The 21,847-nt window shown below is 38.9% G+C and overlaps 1 protein-coding gene across 10 annotated transcripts in view; it reads left to right on the plus strand.

The window, feature by feature from the left end:
* PPHLN1 (periphilin 1) overlaps window positions 1-21,847 on the plus strand; it is a 175,103-nt gene that overhangs the window by 16,982 nt on the left and 136,274 nt on the right. For 8 of the 10 annotated variants that reach the window (XM_027542616.1, XM_027542606.1, XM_027542609.1 and 5 more), the window contains exon 3: window positions 20,848-21,012. The exons of the other annotated variants lie outside the window; for them this stretch is intronic. In XM_027542616.1, coding sequence (XP_027398417.1) covers window positions 20,848-21,012 — 165 coding nt within the window. The remainder of the gene's footprint in view (window positions 1-20,847; window positions 21,013-21,847) is intronic. 10 annotated transcript variants of the gene reach the window in all.

Here is a 21,847-nt window from a genome sequence, read left to right on the forward strand (position 1 = left end):
TGTTGTTTAGTCACTGAGTCATGTGCGACTCTTTGTGACCCCATGGAATGAAGCTCACCAGGCTTCTTAGTCTGTGGGATTTGCCAGGCAGAAATACTGGAGTCTCTACTGCTGAGCCACTATGAAAGCTTCTGTAACACATTTACATGGCTTCAGATTATAAAGTAAGGTATATTTAGAGAGAAGATGACTTACTTTAAATGATAATTTATTGTGATTATCTATTTAGCTAGTGCCTGCTTACTGTAAGTGAGGTATAAACTTCCTAATCTTCAAAACAATTTTAAGTGTTGAATAGTATAACATTTATAGAGCTTAGTAGAGCCTTAAAATGTAGACAGAAATTTATATGTGGAAATACAGTTTCATATAACAATGGGAAATACCCATGATAAAATCATGGAGAAAGTTACGACATAAAACCTTCATGACACTATTCTGCACTGTGTGTACATGCTACGAGTATTTTAATGATAGAACACACTGCAGTGGGAGTTGGCTTAAAGAGCTGTTAAAATTGAAAGCCAAGAGACCTGCCCAGAGGCTATTGCTAAGCAAAGAAGCTGGTTTAAATAAGATGGGGAGGAGTGAATTTTAAGATAGGAATCAGTTTATTAGTGTCATAACTTGAATATGTCAGCAAATCTGGAAGATCCAGCAGTGGCCACAGGACTGGAGAAGGTCAGTCTTCATTTCAGTTCCCAAGAAGGGCAGTACTAAAGAATGTTCAAACCATCAGACAGCTGCACTCATCTCCTATGCTAGTAAGTTCACCCTTAAAATTTTGCATGCTAGGCTTCAGTGTTACACAAACCATGAACTTCCAGACATCCAAGTTGTATTTAGAAAAGGCAGAGGAAAGTGAAAGTGAAAGTCACTCAGTTGTGTCCAACTCTTTGCAACCCCACAGACTATACAGTCCATGGAGTTCTCCAGGCCAAAATACTGGAGTGGGTAGCCTTTCCCTTCTCCAGGGGATCTTCCCAGCCCAGGGATTGAAACCAGGTCGCCTACATTGGCGAGCGGATTCTTTACCAGCTGAGCCACAAGGGAAAAGGCAGAGGAACCAGAGATCAAATTGCCAACATTTGCTGGATCATGGAGAAAGCAAGGGAATTCAAGAAAAACATCTACCTCTGCTTCACTGACTACACTAAAGCCTTTGACTTGTGGACCATAACAAACTGTGGAAAGCTCTTAAGGAGATGGAAATACCAGATGATCTTACCTGTCTGCACCCGGGTCAAGAAGCAACAGTTAGAACCTGGTGTGGAACAACTGATTGGTTTAGGGTTTAGAAAGGAGCACAGCAGGGCTGTCTGTTGTCACCATGTTTGTTTAACCTATATGCTGAGCACATCAGGAGAAATGTCAGGCTGGATGAGTTACAAGCTGAAATCAAGATAGGCAGGAGGAATATCAACAACCTCAGATATGCAGATGATACCACTCTAATGGCAGAAAGCAAACAGGTGACGCGGGTGAAGGAGGAGAGTGAGAAAGCTGGATTAAAACTAAATATTAAAAAAACTAAGATCATGGCATCTGGACCCGTCACTTCATGGGAAATAGAAGGGGAAAAGGTGGAAGCAGTGACTGATTTCCTCTTCTTGGGCTCTAAAATCACTGCGGATGGTGACTGCAGCCATGAAATCAGAAGACAATTGCTTCTTGGCATGAAAGCTATGATAAACCTAGACAGTATGTTGAAAAGCAGAGACATTCTGCCAACAAAGGTTCATATAGTCAAGTTTATGGCCTTCCCAGTGGTCATGTATGGTTGTGAGAGCTGGATCATAAAGAAGGCAGAGCACCAAAAAATTGATGCCTTTAAACTGTTGTGCTGGAGAAGATTCCTAAAAGTCCTTTGAACATCATGGAGATCAAGGCAGTCAATCTTAAAGGAAATGAACCCTGAATACTCATTGGAAGGACTGATGCTGAAGCTGAAGCTCCAGTATTTTGGTCACCTGATGTGAACAGACAACTCTTTGGAAAAGTCCCTGTTGCTGGGAAAGATTGAGGGCAAAAAGAAGAGGGTGTCAGAGGATGAGATGGCTGGATGGACATGAACTTGGGCAAATTCTGGGAGATGGTGTGGGACAAGGAGGCCTGGCGTGCTGCAGCTTGTGGGGTTGCAGGGAGTTGGACATGACTTGGTGACTAGACAACAACAAAAGACCAATGGGTAGGACCCTCTAATCTCTAGTAAGGTCATTGTCTGTGTGAGAATCAACTTGAGAAAGTTCATATGTCGAGGCCTTTATTTTTATGTAAAGTAAGAGGTGGCAAGATGATTTGTTGAAAGCGGAGGAGGTAGAGGGAGATTGGGGCCAGGATTGGGGTTTTGGCATGGCCATCGTAGGGCTCTCCTGACCAGAGACGTTTAGAGACGCTGCTGCTGAAGGTCTATAAGCTTAAATTTTGTAGGGGCACCAATTTGGGAGTAGTGAAAGCAAGTTGTATTGATTTGAGATTGCAAGATGAGTGATGGACCCAGGGAGGACAGAATTGTTGAGGTGCTGTGTTATGTGGAATGGACCGATTAGGAAGGGGATAAGGCTGTGAGACAGACACTAAATTGAAAGCGGTTGGAGGCTGAAGGACAGGAGAGTCTCTGTGAGGTTGAAGACCAGGTATGGCGGGAAGATAAGCAATGAATACTTTGGAATGTAGAGTTTCCAAAATGGAGCAGTTCTGGGTACTGAAGTTCAGGGTATGTGGTAGGAATGAGGATAGGTGAAGGTTATTGGAGTTGAGATTAACAGAACTTTGAGGTTAGATTTTGGATCAGTGATATAAATTAGAGCTGTCAGTCCTCACTGTACATTAGATTCAGCTGGAGAACTCTTAAGCACCAGTGAATGGGTCCTCCCTAGCTAATGAAGTCATGATCTCTGTGGATAGAATCTGGATGTCAGTGTTGTTTAAAAGTTCATCAGGTGATTCCTGTTTGCAGAGTCAAAGTCAGATTGTGGCTGAGCACTGATGTCACTGATGATGACAGTTGAGTTAAAGATGTCAGGTGAGGGAAAGTGAAAGTTGCTTAGTCATGTCTGACCCATGTCACAGACCTCATGTACTACACAGTCCATGGAATTCTCCAGGCCAGAATACTGGAGTGGGTAGCCTTTCCCTTCTCAGGGGATCTTCCCAACCCAGGGATCGAACCCAGATCTCCCACATTGCAGGCAGATTCTTTACCAGCTGAGCCACAAGGGAAGCCCAAGAATACTGAAGTGGGTAGTCTATCCCTTCTCCAGCGGGTCTTCCCTACCCAGGAATCGAACCGGGGTCTCCTGTGTTTCAGGAGAGGGAAGTCCTCAGTGAATGAGGATGTTTTAGTAAAATCTAAACAAAGCCAAACATTTTCATTTTATGCCATTTTTGTGTGTGTCAAGTGAAACAGAGGTATTTTTTCCTTTGTAAAATAATTTCATCAGCTGTATGCAGATAGGGAGATATGTTTTTACATAAGTGTCTGTGAAATCAGATTATATGTATTCAACTGTAAGTCTAAAGGTAAATCTTACTTTGTTAAGTTCTCTGGCTACTAGTCTCCTCCTAGATGGGGAGGAATCCAGACTGCTTTTCTCCTTTTGGAGCACAGAACATGCACAGACCTTGTCCAAGTTCATTCCTCTCCTATTTTAATTCCGTTAGATTGATCTCTCCATTCCCCCAATCAGTTTGTCTTACTCTATAAAGTCTGTATTCTCACATCCTCTCTCCGTAAGAATCAGACATTACAGATTTTCTGGTGAACACTTATTATGGTTATTAATTTAAAGCCTTCCTTTCCCCTCAATATGTTGTACTCTGATGGCTCTTGGAAAATTATCCCTTTGCCTTTTATGTTATACCTGCATTTCAGTTTAAAGAAAAAAATGGAGGCTTTTATCTTTCTCTATGACATGGAACCCTTTAGCAATCTGGTGAAGCCTATTACTTACAGTTATTATTACAGCCTAAACTATTAAAAATCATACTTGTGATATAGTAGTATATACTTCTTTAGTAGGTCGTTAGATGTCAACCAAGATGTAATGGTAGGGATTTCATTGCTATGGTTTCAAAGGAGTGATGAGTGTAAATGATACTCTTGAGGTATCTGCAAACAGCTGGAACATGATATAAAAATATCTGTGATTTCTGTTAGTGGCAAAGCCACAGATAGTCCTCCTGCTGTTGTGTTGTTTGTTGCCTGCTTTTAGGTGGAAACTGCTGCTGCTAAGTTGCTTCAGTCGTGTCCGACTCTGTGCGACCCCATAGACGGCAGCCCACTAGGCTCCCCCATCTCTGGGATTCTCCAGGGAAGAACACTGGAGTGGGTTGCCATTTCCTTCTCCAACGCATGAAAGTGAAAAGTGAAAGGGAAGTCGCTCAGTCGTGTCCGACTCTTAGCGACCTCATGGACTGCAGCCCACCAGGCTTCTGCATCCATGGGATTCTCCAGGCAAGAGTATTGGAGTGGGTTGCCATTGCCTTCTCCATTTAGGTGGAAAAGTAGTTTTCTATTCACATCTAATTTCATGGGCTGGCAGAATTCTTAGGTTAAAATGTTTCAGTGATACAAACTGGAAATGTACATAGAGTTGTAATTGTTACTTGGACCTAATAAAATCATATTAAAAATTTATAAATATTTGGTTACAAAATCATTTAATTATATTTTAAAAACTGTATTGTTGTGTAATATTGACATGTACAAGATCATTCCCTAGCAGCATTGTGCATAAGAGTTACAAACTGGCAACAATCCAGATATCCAACAGTGTGGATAAATTAATTGTGCAGTTATACAGCAATGAGAAAGAATGGACTGCTGTCAAATGCAGCAACATGTGTGAACCTCACAAACAATACTGAAACAAAAGTGTATATCGTATGTGTTTCCTTTTATATAAAGTTTCAAGATAGGCAGAACTAGCCAGGAAAGAGATGACTTTTGGGAGACAGAGGTGGTGACTGGGAGAGTGCACAGAAAGGCTTTTGCCATGCTAGGAATGTTGTTTCTTGATCTGGGTGGTAGTTACGCAGTGTGATAACCTTGTGAAAATTTATCCAAAAATAACATTTACAGTTAGTATACTTTTTTAGATGAATGTCATACCTCAATAAAACTTCATGTAAAAATTTGAAAGATGAGCGCCGCCCCCAGGTCAGTAGGTGTCCAATATACTACTGGGGAAGAGCAGAGAAATAGTTACAGAAAGAATGAAGAGGCTGAGCCAAAGCAGAAATGGCACCCAGTTGTGGTTGAAAGGACAGAATATATTTTTTTCCTAAATATAAAGCTTTAGCAGATCCTTCAACAATTGAGAACCCACTCTCACTAGTGTCTGAGATAGAGAAAGTTAATGTTCTATTTTATTTTGTATGTTTGGGTTCTCTGCTCTAACAAAATTATTTTATTGCATTTCTCTCTCTCTCTTTTTTATTACTTTCCTTTGTCCCATTGTCCCATTCATTCTCAAGTCTGATACACCAGAAATATGTTTGAAAAACTATTGCTGTGACATAAAGTATGACATCAAATAGGGACTTGAGATGGTACCTACTACACTAGTATGACTTCAGTTGTAAAGTATCTATTTTGTGAACTTCTGGGTTTGATTAACCTAGAAGGCAACTGGACACATATATCTTGGTGCTGATATTAAATTACACTTTATTTGAGTATTGGAAAGCTTATCTTCAGTTGTAACTTGACAAATATACCAGTTATTATTTAGTACTTTAGAGCACTTAAAAATTCCTCTGTATTGATAATAAGTTACTTGTAAGGTAGTTCACATAAATTTTTATTTGGTTTTAAATTTGAGTAGATAAATAGGAGACTTAAGCCCAAAGAAGTATTTTACACACAATCTGCACATTCTTTTATTGGAAGGCCATTGATTATGACAGGACATCCACATTTAACTTTTAGATGTCCATAAGACCTTTATTTTTAAAAATATGCTTTCTGTTTAATCTGTAATTTCTATGAGCTTATCTGACTTTGTAGCCTTGATAAAAGTTTTGTGACAATGGCTTTTAGATACCAGTAAGTTTCCGGTTGTGTAAGTCCACCTTGTTAGCCTGATAGGGAACAGATAGAAAATGTGGAACATTGTAATGAAGTTGCAACATAAAGTGTCCATTTTCTGTTGGCTTATTTCAGATTTTTAGGAGAAAGCAATGGCAACCCACCCCAGTACTCTTGCCTGGCAAATCCCATGGACGGAGGAGCCTGGTGGGCTGCAGTCCATGGGGTCGCACGGAGTCAGACACGACTGAAGTGACTTAGCAGCAGCAGGGGTTATAAAGTTTGGAAACTAGGATCAAAACACTAGTGGTTTATATTCTGGGCACTGTAATGTAACTGAAACTGAAGTAGTCCTGTCTATTTCTACTTGGCTTCTTCTGTTAACAAATGTATGTCAAGTAAAGGATTTTCTAATCTTGGTGGCAGTGAACATTATAAAGATTGAGGGTAGTGATGAGCTGCTGCTGCTGCTAAGTCGTGTCAGTCGTGTCCGACTCCGTGCGACCCCATAGACAGCAGCCCACCAGGCTCCCCCGTCCCTGGGATTCTCCAGGCAAGAACACTGGAGTGGGTTGCCATTTCCTCCTCCAATTCATGAAAGTGAAAAGTGAAAGTGAAGTCGCTCAGTCCTGTCCGACTCCTAGCGACCCCATGGACTGCAGCCCACCAGGCTCCTCCGTCCATGGGATTGAGCAGCAACATTTTAAAAAATTTTTATTTTGGGGGAGTTCTCTGCCAGTCCAGAGGTTAGGACTTGGTGCTTTCACTGCCATTACTGGGGTCAAACCTTGGTCAGAAGGCTAAGATCCCATGTACTGTAGGGTACAGCCAAGGGGAAAAAAAAATTTAAAAGATTTTTTTCTATCATATTTAGTTAGTTTTGAGTTATATAATTAGGTTTTATAATTAAATAGTTACATAACAATATTTCTTTCCTTGAGTTAGTTGAATGTTTGTACTGTTCATTTCATTGGTTATTTCTCTCCTGGAGACTATAGTGAGTTGGAAATAAATTTTTTAGTGAATTCAGAACATGAGTTTGTTAATTTCTAAGATCTTGTAGATAATATATGGTACATATATTTGTTCCATATATTCTCAAATTTAAATTTACTCCAAATAACATTGAGATCTTTTTTTTATCCAACTTGAAATAAGTAATCAAGTCTACTAAACTTAGTAATTCAGTTATTTACATATTCTAGATAATATTGCTAAAAGTATGTTAATGTGGAAATATTCCTCTTCTCCCCACTCTTATTTCATGAAACACTTTTAAAGTGTGCACTTGCATAATTTTAATTCTTTTCATACCTTACATTTTATCATCTAGTAAGTGTTCATGTAAATACAACTTTTATCATTACCTTATGAAAATTTTCAGACCTACAGCAAAGTTGAATTTTATAGTGAACATCCATTTATTCATGATTTAGATTCAACTATTAACATTTTACTAAACTTTCTTTATCATGTCTTTATCCATCTGTCTGTCCTTTATAAGTACACCGAGTCCATCAGATTTGAGGGATGCATTTCGAAGTAAACTGTGGACAGCACTAGACTTTCCATTAGCTACTTAAACATGCATATCATCAGCTGAAGTGCAATTTGTTTTGAGTGTAACTGTAAAAATTACATACATTAGATGCAAAATCTTAAGTGTGCATTTGCTGAGTTTTGATTTAGAAATGTTCCTTTGTGTAGAGCTGCCCTAGGAGGTGTTTAATTTTTTTGGCGGAGAGAATTACATGAGCTTTCGTTTCGTTGTCACTGTTTCCAGAGAGACAGGATCAGTTCTCAGCTACATCCTGTAATGTGTTCTAGTTTTCTGGGGACAGTTCCAGCTTCGGATATTTGACATATTATTCCCAAAAGCCGTTGAAATGACCCAGAGATATCAATATTTCATTGAAAATTCAGTGAGTGAATTAAACCAGTAAGTGCTACAATGCAGATGTTGTGTTGCTTAGTCCCTAAGTCATGTCTGCCTCTTTGCTACTCCATGGACTGTAGCTCGCCGGGCTCTTCTGTTCATGGGATTTCGCAGGCAGGAATTCTGGAGTGGGTTGCTGTTTCCTTCTCCAGGGGATTTTCCTGATAGAGGGATCAAACCTGTGTCTCCTGCTTTGGCAGGCAGATTCTTTACCACTGAGCCACCAGGCAAGCCCTACAATACAGATATGTGTCTAAAGCATGAAGGATCGGAGTGAGGAAACCTCAAGCTTTTGAAAGCAGAAGTCCTCTAGACTTGTGGGTAATCGAATTTTTTAGTTAGGTTTTGTATTTTTCTGGTAAAAAGCATGTGATGCCAACAGTAGTATAAAACTGAGATGCAAACTGGAATGTATATTATGTATGTGGTACTTGCTATGTGCCAAGTAAAACTCCAAGTGCTGGGAATAGGGCAGTGAATAAGATCAAGGTTTCTGTGCCATGAAACTTCCATTCATACCAAGTTGATTGTGTCAGGAAATCTGGCAGTTGAGTAGTTACATATACCATTGTACTTAGTTACTTTGGTGGTAGGTTAATGTGTTTTAGTTGTTTTTGACTTTTTATTTATAACGGTGAAAATTAAGTATTTAAAAGTAGGCAAAATGACGTAATGAACTCCCCACAGACAAATTATTCAAATGGTATTTATCAACTCAAGGTCATCTTCTTTAGTCTATGCTTTCACCACTTTGCTCTTTCTTGGATTAGTTTCAAGTAAATTCAAGATACTTTATTTCAAATGGAAATATTTCATTATGTCTCAAAAAAGAAAGATGCTTAAGAAGAGGTGCTTATGTATTAAAATAAAATGTTTTTGTGTTAAAATGAATACAAAGTATATTTTAATGACAATGGAAAAGAAATGTTTTTAAAGAACTGTAATCTTGATAATTTGTACCCAATTAGTAATAAGAATGAACATTAGTGTGGAGAATTTGATATACATTTATATATTGAATCAAACAAAACATCAAACTTGGTGCTTTTACTTAAACTAAAATCAAAGTGTTTTTCATAACAGGTATTTATAGTGAATTGGAATTTATAGAAAGTGAAGGAATAATTGGTTTTCTAACAAAACACAATCACCATTTCAGATTTAAAATTGGAAAAATCATTTGATATGTATCTTGGTCAGATTTCTGTTAGCACAGGCAAACTGAATAGTCCTTATTCCAGAAATGCAGAGAGCCATGTGGAAGAAATTGTCTTGTCTCTAAGATAATGACAAATATGAAAGTGTTAAAAATCATAATACTATAACTTAAAAGAAGTAGTTAAGTTTATTTGGGAACCATATTTTACTGCTTTCTCAGAAATGTCTCTTGGAATTTAATCTTACTCATTCTCTCTTCCTTGCTTGGTCTTTCCCCTGCCCTTAAGTTAGATGGTCTGGCTGACATGTCAGCATTAGCAAGACACTGTTCTCCTTGTAGAGCAATCCCACTTATCTTCAGAGACCTTTCTTTAGGACTCTCATGTGATTTCCTCCAGACCTCTGGGAGGTAACTTCCTTAATCCCAGAGTTCTGGTCTTTGTCTTGATTTACTGTTCTTAGTTAAAGATTACAAGATAAATTACCAGTAAATAAGCTCTCAGCTTTTTCTCTGAGCTCTCCCCGCACTCTCTTATAATCCTATGTGTTTGTGAGAACTAACCCAGTGTGACTCTGCCACATTTGGTGGCCAAACAGGGACCATGTGAAGGTTTGCTTGCTCAAGCCTGAGCAAGGGAAAAGGACATCTGCTCTTCCAGGTAGAAACTATGGCCTTTAAGACTAATGACAGAATGAAGCCTTCTAGATGTGCGGTACTTTCGCTTTCCACTCTGGGTAACTTTCTCCTCGACAGCTTGCTCATAAGCATCAGCTTTCTTTTCTGCTTGCCATTAGTGGTTGTAAGTTTTCTGATTCAGACTTAACTAAACTTCTTATGGTGATTTATACTTGTCCTTGGTATCCACAAGAAGTTTCTTTGAAAGTGTCTGATTGGGAACCAGTAGGTCATTGGTTGAAAAATGGTATAGGTGTTGTTAATGTACAGCATCTAAATACTTGGAATTTATGTCATAATTGTGGTTTTTGCCATAGAAGAGTGAGAAATTCCTTCAGTTCAGTTCAGACAGTTCAGTTGCTCAGTCGTGTCCCACTCTTTGTGACTGCATGCCTGCTTGCATGCTTCCCTATCCATCACCAACTCCCGGAGCTTACTCAAACTTACTCAAACTCATGTCCATTGAGTCGGTGATGCCATTCAATCATCTCGTCCTCTGTCGTCCCCTTCTCTTCCTGCCTTCAATCTTTCCTAGCTTCGGGGTCTTTTCCAATGAGTCAGTTCTTCACATCAGGTAGCCAAAATATTGGAGCTTCCACTTCAGCATCAGTCCTTCCAATGAATATTCAGGACTGATTTCCTTTAGGATTGACTGCTTTGATCTCCTTGCAGTCCAAGGGACTCTCAAAAGTCTTCTTCAGCACCACAGATCAAAAGCGTTGGTTCTTTGGTGCTCAGCTTTCTTTATGGTCCAGCTCTTCCATCCATACATGACTACTGTAAAAACCATAGCCTTGACTAGATGGACCTTTGTTGGCAAACTAATGTCTCTTCTTTTTAATATGATGTCTAGGTTTGTCATAGCTTTTATTCTGAGGAGCAAGCATGTTTTAGTTTCACGGCTCCAGTCACCATCTTCAGTGAGCACTTTTTCCCCCCATCTATTTGCCATGATTATATATATATAAAAAATATATATTATATATATATATATAAAATATATATATTATATATATATATATAAAATATATATTGCATATAACTTTTATGCAGAGTAGGTCATGAGAAACGCTGGGCTGGAAGAAGCACAAGCTGGAATCAAGATTGCCGGGAGAAATACCAATAACCTCAGATATGCAGATGACATCACCCTTATGGCAGAAAGTGAAGAGGAACTCAAAAGCCTCTTGATGAAAGTGAAAGTGGAGAGTGAAAAAGTTGGCTTAAAACTCAACATTCAGAAAACGAAGATCATGGCATCCAGTCTCATCACTTCATGGGAAGTAGATGGGGAAACAGTGGAAACAGTGTCAGACTTTATTTTGGGGGGCTCCAAAATCACTGCATATGGTGACTGCAGCCATGAAATTAAAAGACACTTACTCCTTGGAAGGAAAGTTATGACCAACCTAGACAGCATATTCAAAAGCAGAGACATTACTTTGCCAGAAAAGGTCCGTCTAGTCAAGGCTATGGTTTTTCCTGTGGTCATGTATGGATGTGAGAGTTGGACTGTGAAGAAGGCTGAGCGCTGAAGAATTGATGCTTTTGAACTGTGGTGTTGGAGAAGACTCTTGAGAGTCCCTTGGACTGCAAGGAGATCCAACCAGTCCATTCTGAAGGAGATCAGCCCTGGGATTTCTTTGGAAGGAATGATGCTGAAGCTGAAACTCCAGTACTTTGGCCACCTCATGCGAAGAGTTGACTTATTGGAAAAGACTCTGATGCTGGGAGGGATTGGGGGCAGGAGGAGAAGGGGACGACAGAGGATGAGATGGCTGGATGGCATCACTGACTCGATGGACGTGAGTCTGGGTGAACTCCGGGAGTTGGTGATGGATAGGGAGGCCTGGCGTGCTGCAATTCATGGGGTTGCAAAGAGTCAGACACGACTGAGCAACTGAACTGAACTGAACTGAATGACGTGATCTTAGTTTTCTGAATGTTGAGTTTTAAGCCAGCTTTTTCACTCTCCTCATTCACTTTCATCAAGAGGCTCTTTAGGTCCTCTTCACTTTCTGCCATAAGGGTAGTGTCATCTACATATCTAAGATAATTGATATTTTTCCCTCCATTCCGGCTTATGCTTCATCCTGCCCAGCATTTTGCATGATGTATTCTGCATATAAGTTAAATAAGCAGGGTGACAATATACAGCCTTAACGTACTCCTTTCCCAATTTGGAACCAGTTTGTTGTTCCATGTCTGGTTCTAGCTGTTGCTTCTTGACCTACATACAGGTTTCTCAGGAGGCAAGTGAAGTGGTCTCGTATTCCCTTGTCTTTTAGAATTTTCCACAGTTTGTTGTGATCTACACAGTCAAAGGCGTTAGTGTAGTCAGTGATGCAGATGTTTTTCTGGAACTGTCTTGCTTTTCTGTGATCCACTGGATGTTGGCAGTTTGATCTCTGGTTCCTCTGCCTTTTCTAAATCCAGCTTACACATCTGGATGTTTTCGGTTCACGTACTGTTGAAGCCTAAGTTGGAGAACTTTGAGCATGAGTTTGCTAGTGTGTGAGATGAGTGCAATTGTGCGGTAGTTTGAACGTTCTTTGGCATTGCCTTCTTTGGGATTGGAATGAAAACTGACCTTTTCCAGTCCTGTGGCCACTGCTGAGTTTTTCAAATTTGCTGGAATATTGAGTATAGCACTTTAACAGCATCATTGTTTAGGATTTTAAGTTGCTCTTCTGGGATTCCATCACCTCTACTAGCTTTGTTCATAGTGATGCTTCCTAAGGCCCACTTGACTTTGGACTCCAGGATATCTGGCTCTAGGTGAGTGATCACACCATCGTGGTTATATGTTTCATTAAGACCTTTTTTGTGTAGTTCTTCTGTGTGTTTTTGCCACCTCTTCTTAATATCTTCTGTTCCTGTTAGGTCCATACCGTTTCTGTCTTCATTGTGCCCATCTTTGCATGAAATATTCCTTGGTATCTCTAATTTTCTTGAAACAATCTCTAGTCTTTTCTAGTCTATCGTTTTCCTCTATTTCTTTGCATTGATCACTTAGGCAGGCTTTCTTATCTCTCCTTGCTATTTTTGGAACTCTTTTTCTTTTCTTTTCTTTCCTTTTCTCCTTTGTCTTTTACTTCTCTTCTTTTCTCAGCTATTTGTAAGGCCTCCTCTGACAACCATTTTGCCTTTTTGCATTTCTTTTTCTCGGGGATGGTTTTGATCACCACCTCCTGTACAATATTGCTAACCTCTGTTCATAGTGTCGAAGAAGTTAAATGTATTCCTACAGAAGTTTATGGCCCTTTATCTGAAGACACCGTTGGAATTATTTTAGGCCGGTCGAGCATAACTATGAAAGGTATTCATATTTTACCAAGGGTAATTGATTCTGTTTACTCAGGCAGTATTCAAATTATGGCTCTCACATACTTATCATACAGTAGAGAAAGGGACAAAACTTGCACAGCTGTTACTCTTGCCTTATTTTGTACCCTCAGCAGAGAAAGAAATTAGGAAAGGAGGCTTTGGATCTTCGAATGTGGCTTACTAGACAATGCTAATTGACTAACCACCCCACATAAACTCTAAAAATTCAAGACCTTTCATTCAAGGGTTTAATAGATTAGGAACTTATATAGCTATTATCACAAAACAAGAATGGCCTTCCATCTGGCCTTTAAAAAGCGTCCATGGACAGATGTTAGTTGTTGGGGGATTCCAAGAAGCATATCAAAGCACCTTTCCAAAAATCTGTACAGATTCAGAAGGGCATGTAGCTATTATCTGTCCTTACATCATGAATATTCCTACAGCTTTATGGGGGTGAGATATATTATAACAATATCAACTAAAACTACAGACAAATTTATCCTCAGGGCCACTGCTATTATATACCATTACAAATCATCTAGATTGATGAACCCTCCCCCACCCCCACCCCCTGGATCTGGATAGAGCAGTGACCTATGACTAAAGAAGAAATTGGGCTTATAGAACAATTGGTTAAAGAATAATTAGATGCAGGACATAGACAACCTTCCTTAAAATACTCCCATCTTTATTATCCCCCCAAAATCAGGAAGATGGCATTTAATTCATTATTTAAGAGTAAATAATGCTCAAATGCAGCCGATGGGTTCATTACAACCAGCTATTCCAAACCCCTCTCTAATTCCAGATGATCACACTAATAATTATAGATCTTAAAATTTTTTTTTCTACCATACCTTTACATTCTGAAGATAAACAGAAATTTACAGTTTTAGTTCCTAATATAAATAATCATCATCCTTTACAATGATATCAGTGGAAATACTTACCTCAGGGTATGAAGAATAGCCCTACCACGTGTCAAAGATTTGTAGATCTAAGTCTGTACCTGTTATGACAACAATTTCCTGATGCCTGTATTTATCATTATATGGATGATATTCTTTTAGCACACTCTTCACCACAAAAATTAGCAGAAATTCTCTCTTCCTTGCAGACATATTTGAATTCACAGGGGTTAATAATAGCTCCAGAGAAAATCCAACATATGCCCCCATGGAAATATCTTGGTTTTCAAATTTTACAAAAAGCAATTACTCTTTTACAATTTTCCTTCAAGGTTCCAGAACCATTAACTCTTCTTTCTTTACAGCAATTCTTGAGTCACTTAAATTGTATACGACCTACGTTAGGCATCCCAACATATTGCAGAGCTTCCTTTCCCTTGTGGCTCAGCTGGTAAAAAATCTCCTGCAGTGTGGGAGACCTGGGTTCGATCCCTGGGTTGGGAAGATCCGCTGGAGAAGTGAAAGGCCACCTACTCCAATATTCTGGCCTAGAGAATCCCATGGACTGTATAGTCCATGGGGTCACAGAGAGTCGGACACAACTGAGCGACTTTCACGTTCACTTTCTTTCAATTATTACAGGGAAATGAAGATCCTACCTCACTCACCCTGCTGTTTTTCTCCTTAACATTATGCTTTATTACCACAATTCAGTGCTGCTTATGTTAAACATTTTCTTGACTGTATGTTTCTTCACATCCTTTTTCACTGATTCTTCTTTCTATCAAACATACTCCTACAGCAATATTTGCCCACATCTTACCTAAAGAGATAAAAAACATTGAATGGCTACATGATCCTAATCAACCAAAATATATTATTCTTCCCTGCTTACAGGAGAGACTACATCTATTACAGCAAGGACACTTAGGCCTCTGTTGCCTTACTGGCTCAGATCCACAAACAATTTTGTGGGAATATCTAAAGAAAACGTGGAATCATTATATCAAACTAATGAACAATTTCAAATCGCCATATCAGATTTTACAGGGGAATTATTTACAACTTACTGATGGATAAAATAACTTCTCTTTTACAATTAGTGCCCTTTTCTTTACATCCTCTTGTCTCTAGAAATCCTGTTCCTAACTTCCTTACCCACTATACAGATGGCAGTCAAAACTTGAGGGATAGTGACCTGGAAGGAAACATCAGGATGGATAAAGATCTTTACCAGCCCCCAAACTTCCCTACAACATTCTGAATTAGCTGCTGTCTTGCTTGCATTGCAAACCTTGCAAACTTTACTCTCTTAACAGATTCCTTTTATGTTGTTAATATCATTCAACAAGTGCCTGATTCTATTTAAAATACTTCAATGGATAAACCATTACTTTCCCTCTTTGTTTCTGTTCAAACTCTTTTAACTAAACGACATCATCGTTTTTTCATAGCTCATATTGGAGGACATAGACAATTTTCGGAGCTCTCACTTTCGGAAATCAACAAGCTGACTCATGTCTTCACCTTATAGGATCATCGTTTACTGCTGCCTTTCAGTCACATCAGTTCTTCCACCAGAGTGCCAAGGCGCTACATAAACAATTTGCTCTAACCATACAGGAAGCCAAAAGATTATTAGTACCTGTCCCACATGTCAGTTATTAACTCCTTCTCTCCCAGAAGCTGGCATTATAACCCTTGTGGTCTTTGTTCTAATGAGTTATGGTAGATGGATGTGACTCATTATCCTCCATTTAAACCATTTCACTTTGTGCATGTAACTGTCGATACTTTTTCAGGCTTTTTATGGGCTACCACACAGCATGGAGAATAAGCACATCATGTGCAAGCTCACCTTGAATGTTTTACTATTCTAGGACACCCTCAAGCCACTAAAACTGCTAATGCTGCAGCATATACATCACACAAACTTAGGGATTTCTTTCGTCTATAGGATATTAAACACATCACAGGTATTCCTCACAACCTTACTGGACAGGCATTATTGAATGCATGAATGGGCTACCGAAATTAATTTTAAATAAACTGAAAAGGAAAGAATTAATCCCTCCTAGGGAATGATTGGAGAAGGCGATGGCACCCCACTCCAGTACTCTTGCCTGGAAAATCCCATGGATGGAGGAGCCTGGAAGGCTGCAGTCCATGGGGTCGTGAAGAGTTGGACACTAGTGAGTGACTTCACTTTCACTTTTCACTTACATGCATTGGAGAAGGAAATGGCAACCCACTCCAGTGTTCTTGCCTGGAGCATCCCAGGGACAGGGGAGCCTGATGGGCTGCCGTCTGTGGGGTCCCACAGAGTTGGACACGACTGAAGCGACTTAGCAGCAGCAGCAGCAGCAGCAGCAGGGCATGATTATATATTGCCTTCAGTTCAGTTCAGTCGCTCAGTTGTGTCCGACTCTCTGCAACCTCATGAATCATAGCACGCCAGGCCTCCCTGTCCCTCACCAACTCCCGGAGTTCACTCAAACTCAAGTCCATTGAGTCGGTGATGCCATTCAGCCATCTCATCCTCTGGCGTCCCCTTTTCCTCCTGCATCTAATCCCTCCCAGCATCAGAGTCTTTTCCAGTGAGTCAACTCTTCACATAAGGTGGCCAAAGTACTGGAGTTTCAGCTTTAGCATCATTTCTTCCAAAGAACACCAAGGGCTGATCTCCTTTAGAATGGACTGGTTGGATCTCCTTGCAGTCCAAGGGACTCTCAAGAGTCTTCTCCAACACCACAGTTCAAAAGCATCAATTCTTCGGTGCTCAGCTTTCTTCACAGTCCAACTCTCACATCCATACATGACCACTGGAAAAACCATTATTCACTCCTAATCACTTGTCAGTTTCCAAAAATTCTTCACAATCAGCTGCTGTTACTAGACATTTTGCTACTCCACATTCATAAGAATTCCCTCTGGTACTTTTTAAACAACCACCCTCTCTCCTATTTGGCAAGGACCTGTTAAATTAGTAACATGGGGAAGGGAATATGCTGCTGTTTTGTCTCCATCGGGTCCACTTTGTATCCCTGCCCATTGTGTGAAACTTTATCATGAGTTGGCACCAAGGACTTAAGGATCCGTTACTGGAGTTTCATCTATTGACCACCCAGATGACTCTTCCTGGCATGCCTCTTCCAAAAAGACTGAGAAATAACCAATCATTCTCCAGCCGCTGACATTATGTGGGGTGATATTAAACGTCTTACTTTAAGAGCTGAAATAGCTGTTGTTAATAGTGGCACACCTATTACTCCTGAAAATATGTTGCTTTCCCTTTTAGCCATTGTAACTGCTAACTCTGCCCATAAGGTATGGCTCTTTCGGGTTAGTTTTTTACTTCTGTTTTTCACCTGGGTTCCTGCTTGTGTGCTACTTAACAATAACTATACATACTGGGCTCACTTCCTGAACCCCCCTTTGTTGTCTGTTGTCCCATGGGAAGATCCAGAAATTCCTATTTCTATCAATGATTCTACCATTACTAGGGGACAATGGCTTTCTCCTCCCATCTCTTTTACCTATGCAATACCTTAGATTCTCCTTGGACCATTAATGGTTCACATCTACCCTTCTGCATAACTAACTGAACAAATGCACAGATATGTGCTTATACCAGCACTCAGTGGTATATGAATAATATAATAAAACCCCCCAAAACGATCTCGAATTGTTACCATTAAACATCAGACCTTTGTGTTTACTTTTGGTTTCCAAGGAAACAGCGTCTGGAATGTCTCACCCTAAACCATTAATCCCATTATGTATTCATGCGTGGATTGATATGCGACTGTTTGATGGATTTAATTGGCATGTTTGCAGATCTCACAATTTTTCCACACAGCTCTCATGATCAATAATTATACAATAGAAAATTGGGGTCTCCAAGGATTATTGGTTCAAGACAGTAACAGAACTTGGCATGATCAGATTTGGTCTTTTCTCTTTCACTATAATAAATCTGATCCTTTATGGAATCCCGGATTTACAAAACTTGTACTCCATTTAAAATTTGCACCAGCACCATTACAATACTCTCCTACTAAGATCCTCATGTGGCATCATCTTGCACGTCCTTTTTTTTCACAGGTTTTGCAACAGGGCCTTCAAATCTTTAACAGTAATCATTTTGTATGGAACTTTACAGACATGAATGCCCATGTTAATATCTGCACTACCAGACCATACATCTTTGCACTTGCTTATAACTTTACCCTTTCTATTAAATTAACCCTGGTGTGGTGATTCTCACCTAGCTCAATCCAATCTAGTTTGGGGTAAAAAACGTCTTTTAGGTACTCTAATAGTTTCCATAATGGCTGTTACCATGGCAGCTGCTATTACAGCAGCCCTTTCTATTTCCTTAAAAACTACCAAGTACAGACTAATATAACTTCTGATTTTACTGAACAGTGGAAATTGATCACATGAGTTTATCTCGACTTGCAGCTTTGGAAGCTGCACTTCTATGGCTCGGTGAAAATCAGCATGCTCTTTGGACTCGATCACAGACTGTGATAGCATGTTTTCTTATGTTTAGAACATTGATTGCCTTATTTTCTTGACTCACCTGCACTGAGGCGATGCTAACACTGTTCTTCTGACAAGAAGATCAAAGAAACATTCATTAAAACAAGAAGAGGGGATTTATGGGAACCATGTTTTACTGCTTTCTCAGAAATGTCTCTTGGAATTTAATCTTACTCATTCTGTCTTCCTTGCTTGGTCTTTCTCCTGCTCTTGAGTTAACGGATCTAGCTGACATGTCAGCATTAGGAGGACACTGTTCTGCATGCAGAACAATCCCCCTTCTCTTCAAAGACCTTTCTTTAGGACTCTCATGTGATTTCCTCTAGACCTCCAGGAGGTAGCATCTTTATGAGTTCTGGTCGTTGTCTTGCTTTACTGCTCTTAAAGATTACAAGATAAATTACAGGTAAATAAGCACTCAGGTTTTTCTCCTTGTGGCTCTTGTAATCCTGTGTGTTTGTGAGAATTACTCAGTGCAACACCACCAGAGGGATGGTATAATGTATATATTTGTACACTTTCTCAAAACATAAAGGAAATGGCAGTTTCATCTTCATTGCTAGATACAAGAGCTATCATTAGCAGATTTTTTCTTTTGCTTATTAACAACTTTGGATTGATTATTTTCATTTATTATTTGGTAGGAACAAATGGGTATTGTGTAATTGAATTTTATGGTTTCCCACAATTGGAGAAGTCAGTGGTTTGAATTTTATGTGCAACAAATTTTGAATTAGAAGATGCTGTAAATTTTGGCTTAGTGACAGTTTTTTTTAAGCTCAGTATTTGCTTAGATTTAATTGAAATCTCTATGAAAGATAGTGTTAAGAAGAAAAAGTCACTAAATTCATTTGTGTACTATATTTTATGTGATCATACAGAATATATATTACAATTTAGTATGTTACATACTAAAGGAAACCACCTTATATCCCCATGGGAAAAAATTACATAGGTCATTTTAACTCTGAAATGGATATTAACTGTTTTTTTGTGGCACACTGACAAATTTCCTACTCATTGGGAAATTTGGCATTGGTGTAGTTATTTAATAGCTACTAAAATATTTTTTAATATATTTAAATAGCTATTTTATAGCTATTTAATAGTTATTGAATAGTTGTAGTTATTAATGATAAGAAGCAATTTAAGGAAGTAGCCATTTTGAGGAATTTAGTGTTTCACTTAGACTTGCAAAAATAGTAATCATAATAGCAAACATTTTTTGTGTACTTAGTGTATCCTGCTGTACTAAGTGTTTTACAGTCTGGTTTTTCTTTAGTCCTCACAACTTCATGATGTAGTTACTGTTATTAATGTCATTGTTCAGATAATGAAACTGAGACTTAAATAGTAAAATTACCACTCCCAAATGTTAGGCATTATGAGTTTTTCATTTTGTCGAATTAGTTAATTCATAATGATCATATCTTACACTTGGGTAGCCTGCCAATTTCTTTCACATAGGCCTTATCTGATATTGATAGACATAGCATGAGTGCTCAAGACCAGATTATTTAGAGATGCATGTTCTGTAGCTCTCTGGTTCTTCTTGTTGATAATCATTTTTATTTTACAGCAGCTTCTAGTCTAAGATAGGTGTTATTTTCCCTCTATTCAGTTTCCCAACTCCCACTAAGAATCCGTTGAGCTAAACTTTAAAACATTAACATATTACTTTGAAAATTAGTTCAGCTTTTATATCGAGTTTTATTTTGCTTCCAAACTTATGATGTCACAGGCTCTTCTCTTATGTGCTGTTTTAGAAATAGCAAAATGTATCCTCTAGATCTTTCTAGCTCAGTATTATCTCCTTATTTGCTGTTGGTTATGTATAAAAATCTTTTATTTTTTTCTGGACAGTAAACTTCAGACACAGTGAACAAAAGATGTGTGCTATCTTAAATGATTTTACTTCTAAAGTACCTGGACAACTAGGGATTAGAGCTACTGTGACATTCTCCTTTTCATGGTTTATTTTTTATTAATAATGTTGTATTTTTTTTTTACTTATGATTGGTTTTTTGCATTGCTGCATGTTACTTTTAAACACCTGGCTTTCTCATTGAACGGTTTCATTTCCTTTAATTCATGTGAAGACCTTACTCTTAGTTATTATTCATGTTATTTCATTAATGCATTTTTGTTTGTTTATACATTTACTCTATTTGATTAAGGATAACTCCTATGCTTTTAAAAAAACGTTTCCAAAACCAAATAGCGAAGTTAGTGATTTTTATGTATTTCTTTTTGTCTGTTTTAGGATGGCTACCGTAGAGTAGTTAATGTTGTGCCAAAGAAACCACCACTGCTAGACAGACCTGGTGAAGGAAGCTACAATAGATATTACAGTCATGTTGATTACCGAGACTGTGACGAGGGCCGCAGTTTTTCTCATGATCGAAGAAGTGGTCCACCTCACAGAGGAGTATGTAAATTTCCCCCATGTACTAATTGTTGTTTTTTATAAGTTTAAGAATCATGTAATTTTTGGAATTTATGTGACTGGCCATGGAGGCAGTTGAATAAACACTTCCTGCTTGATGCTCTGTTGAATTGCCTGCTGGACCTGTCAAATGGGAACTGGTAGTCAAGAATCTTGGGGTGCTGGACAAAGTGGGTAAGCACTCTAGATAGCTCTGTCTTAGATTTAATAACATTGATTCCAACTCGCCTGCTTTTTTATTCCCTCAGTTGGCGAGGGTTTGTAGAACCAGATAAAGGTAATCTTACCTATTGCTTTCGTATTCAGTAAGAATCCGCCTGCAGTGCGGGAGACCTGGGATCAATCCCTGGGTTGGACGATCCCCTGGAGAAGGGAAAGGCGACCCACTCCAGTATTCTGGCCTGGAGAATTCCATGGAATGTATAGTCAATGGGGTCGCAAAGAGTCGGACACAACTGAGTGACTTTCACTTTCACTTTCAAGTGATCAGCATGTAGTTATCTTCTGTTACTGAATGTGCCCAGTTAAAATTACGTTATTTTCATCATGATGAAATGCTGTGGGTGAGGTTGGGTTAAGGTTGTTGACACTCAGTCTCATTTTGTTATAATTATTAATAAAGTCTACTTCTTACCTCAGAAAGCTCTCCAAACATTGCCTTTCCTATAATAAGCATTTTTAAAATCTTAGCTACTATTGCTTTATTATGTTCTTTTCTTAATCATCTTTAATAATCTAGAAACATATTTAATGTTGCAGTAATCTGTTATTGAACTTGATTAAACTATTCCTTGATGCACTTCCTTTGACATAGCTT

Source organism: Bos indicus x Bos taurus, chromosome 5 (assembly GCF_003369695.1).
Source record: "Bos indicus x Bos taurus breed Angus x Brahman F1 hybrid chromosome 5, Bos_hybrid_MaternalHap_v2.0, whole genome shotgun sequence".
NCBI classification, from domain to species: domain Eukaryota; kingdom Metazoa; phylum Chordata; class Mammalia; order Artiodactyla; family Bovidae; genus Bos; species Bos indicus x Bos taurus.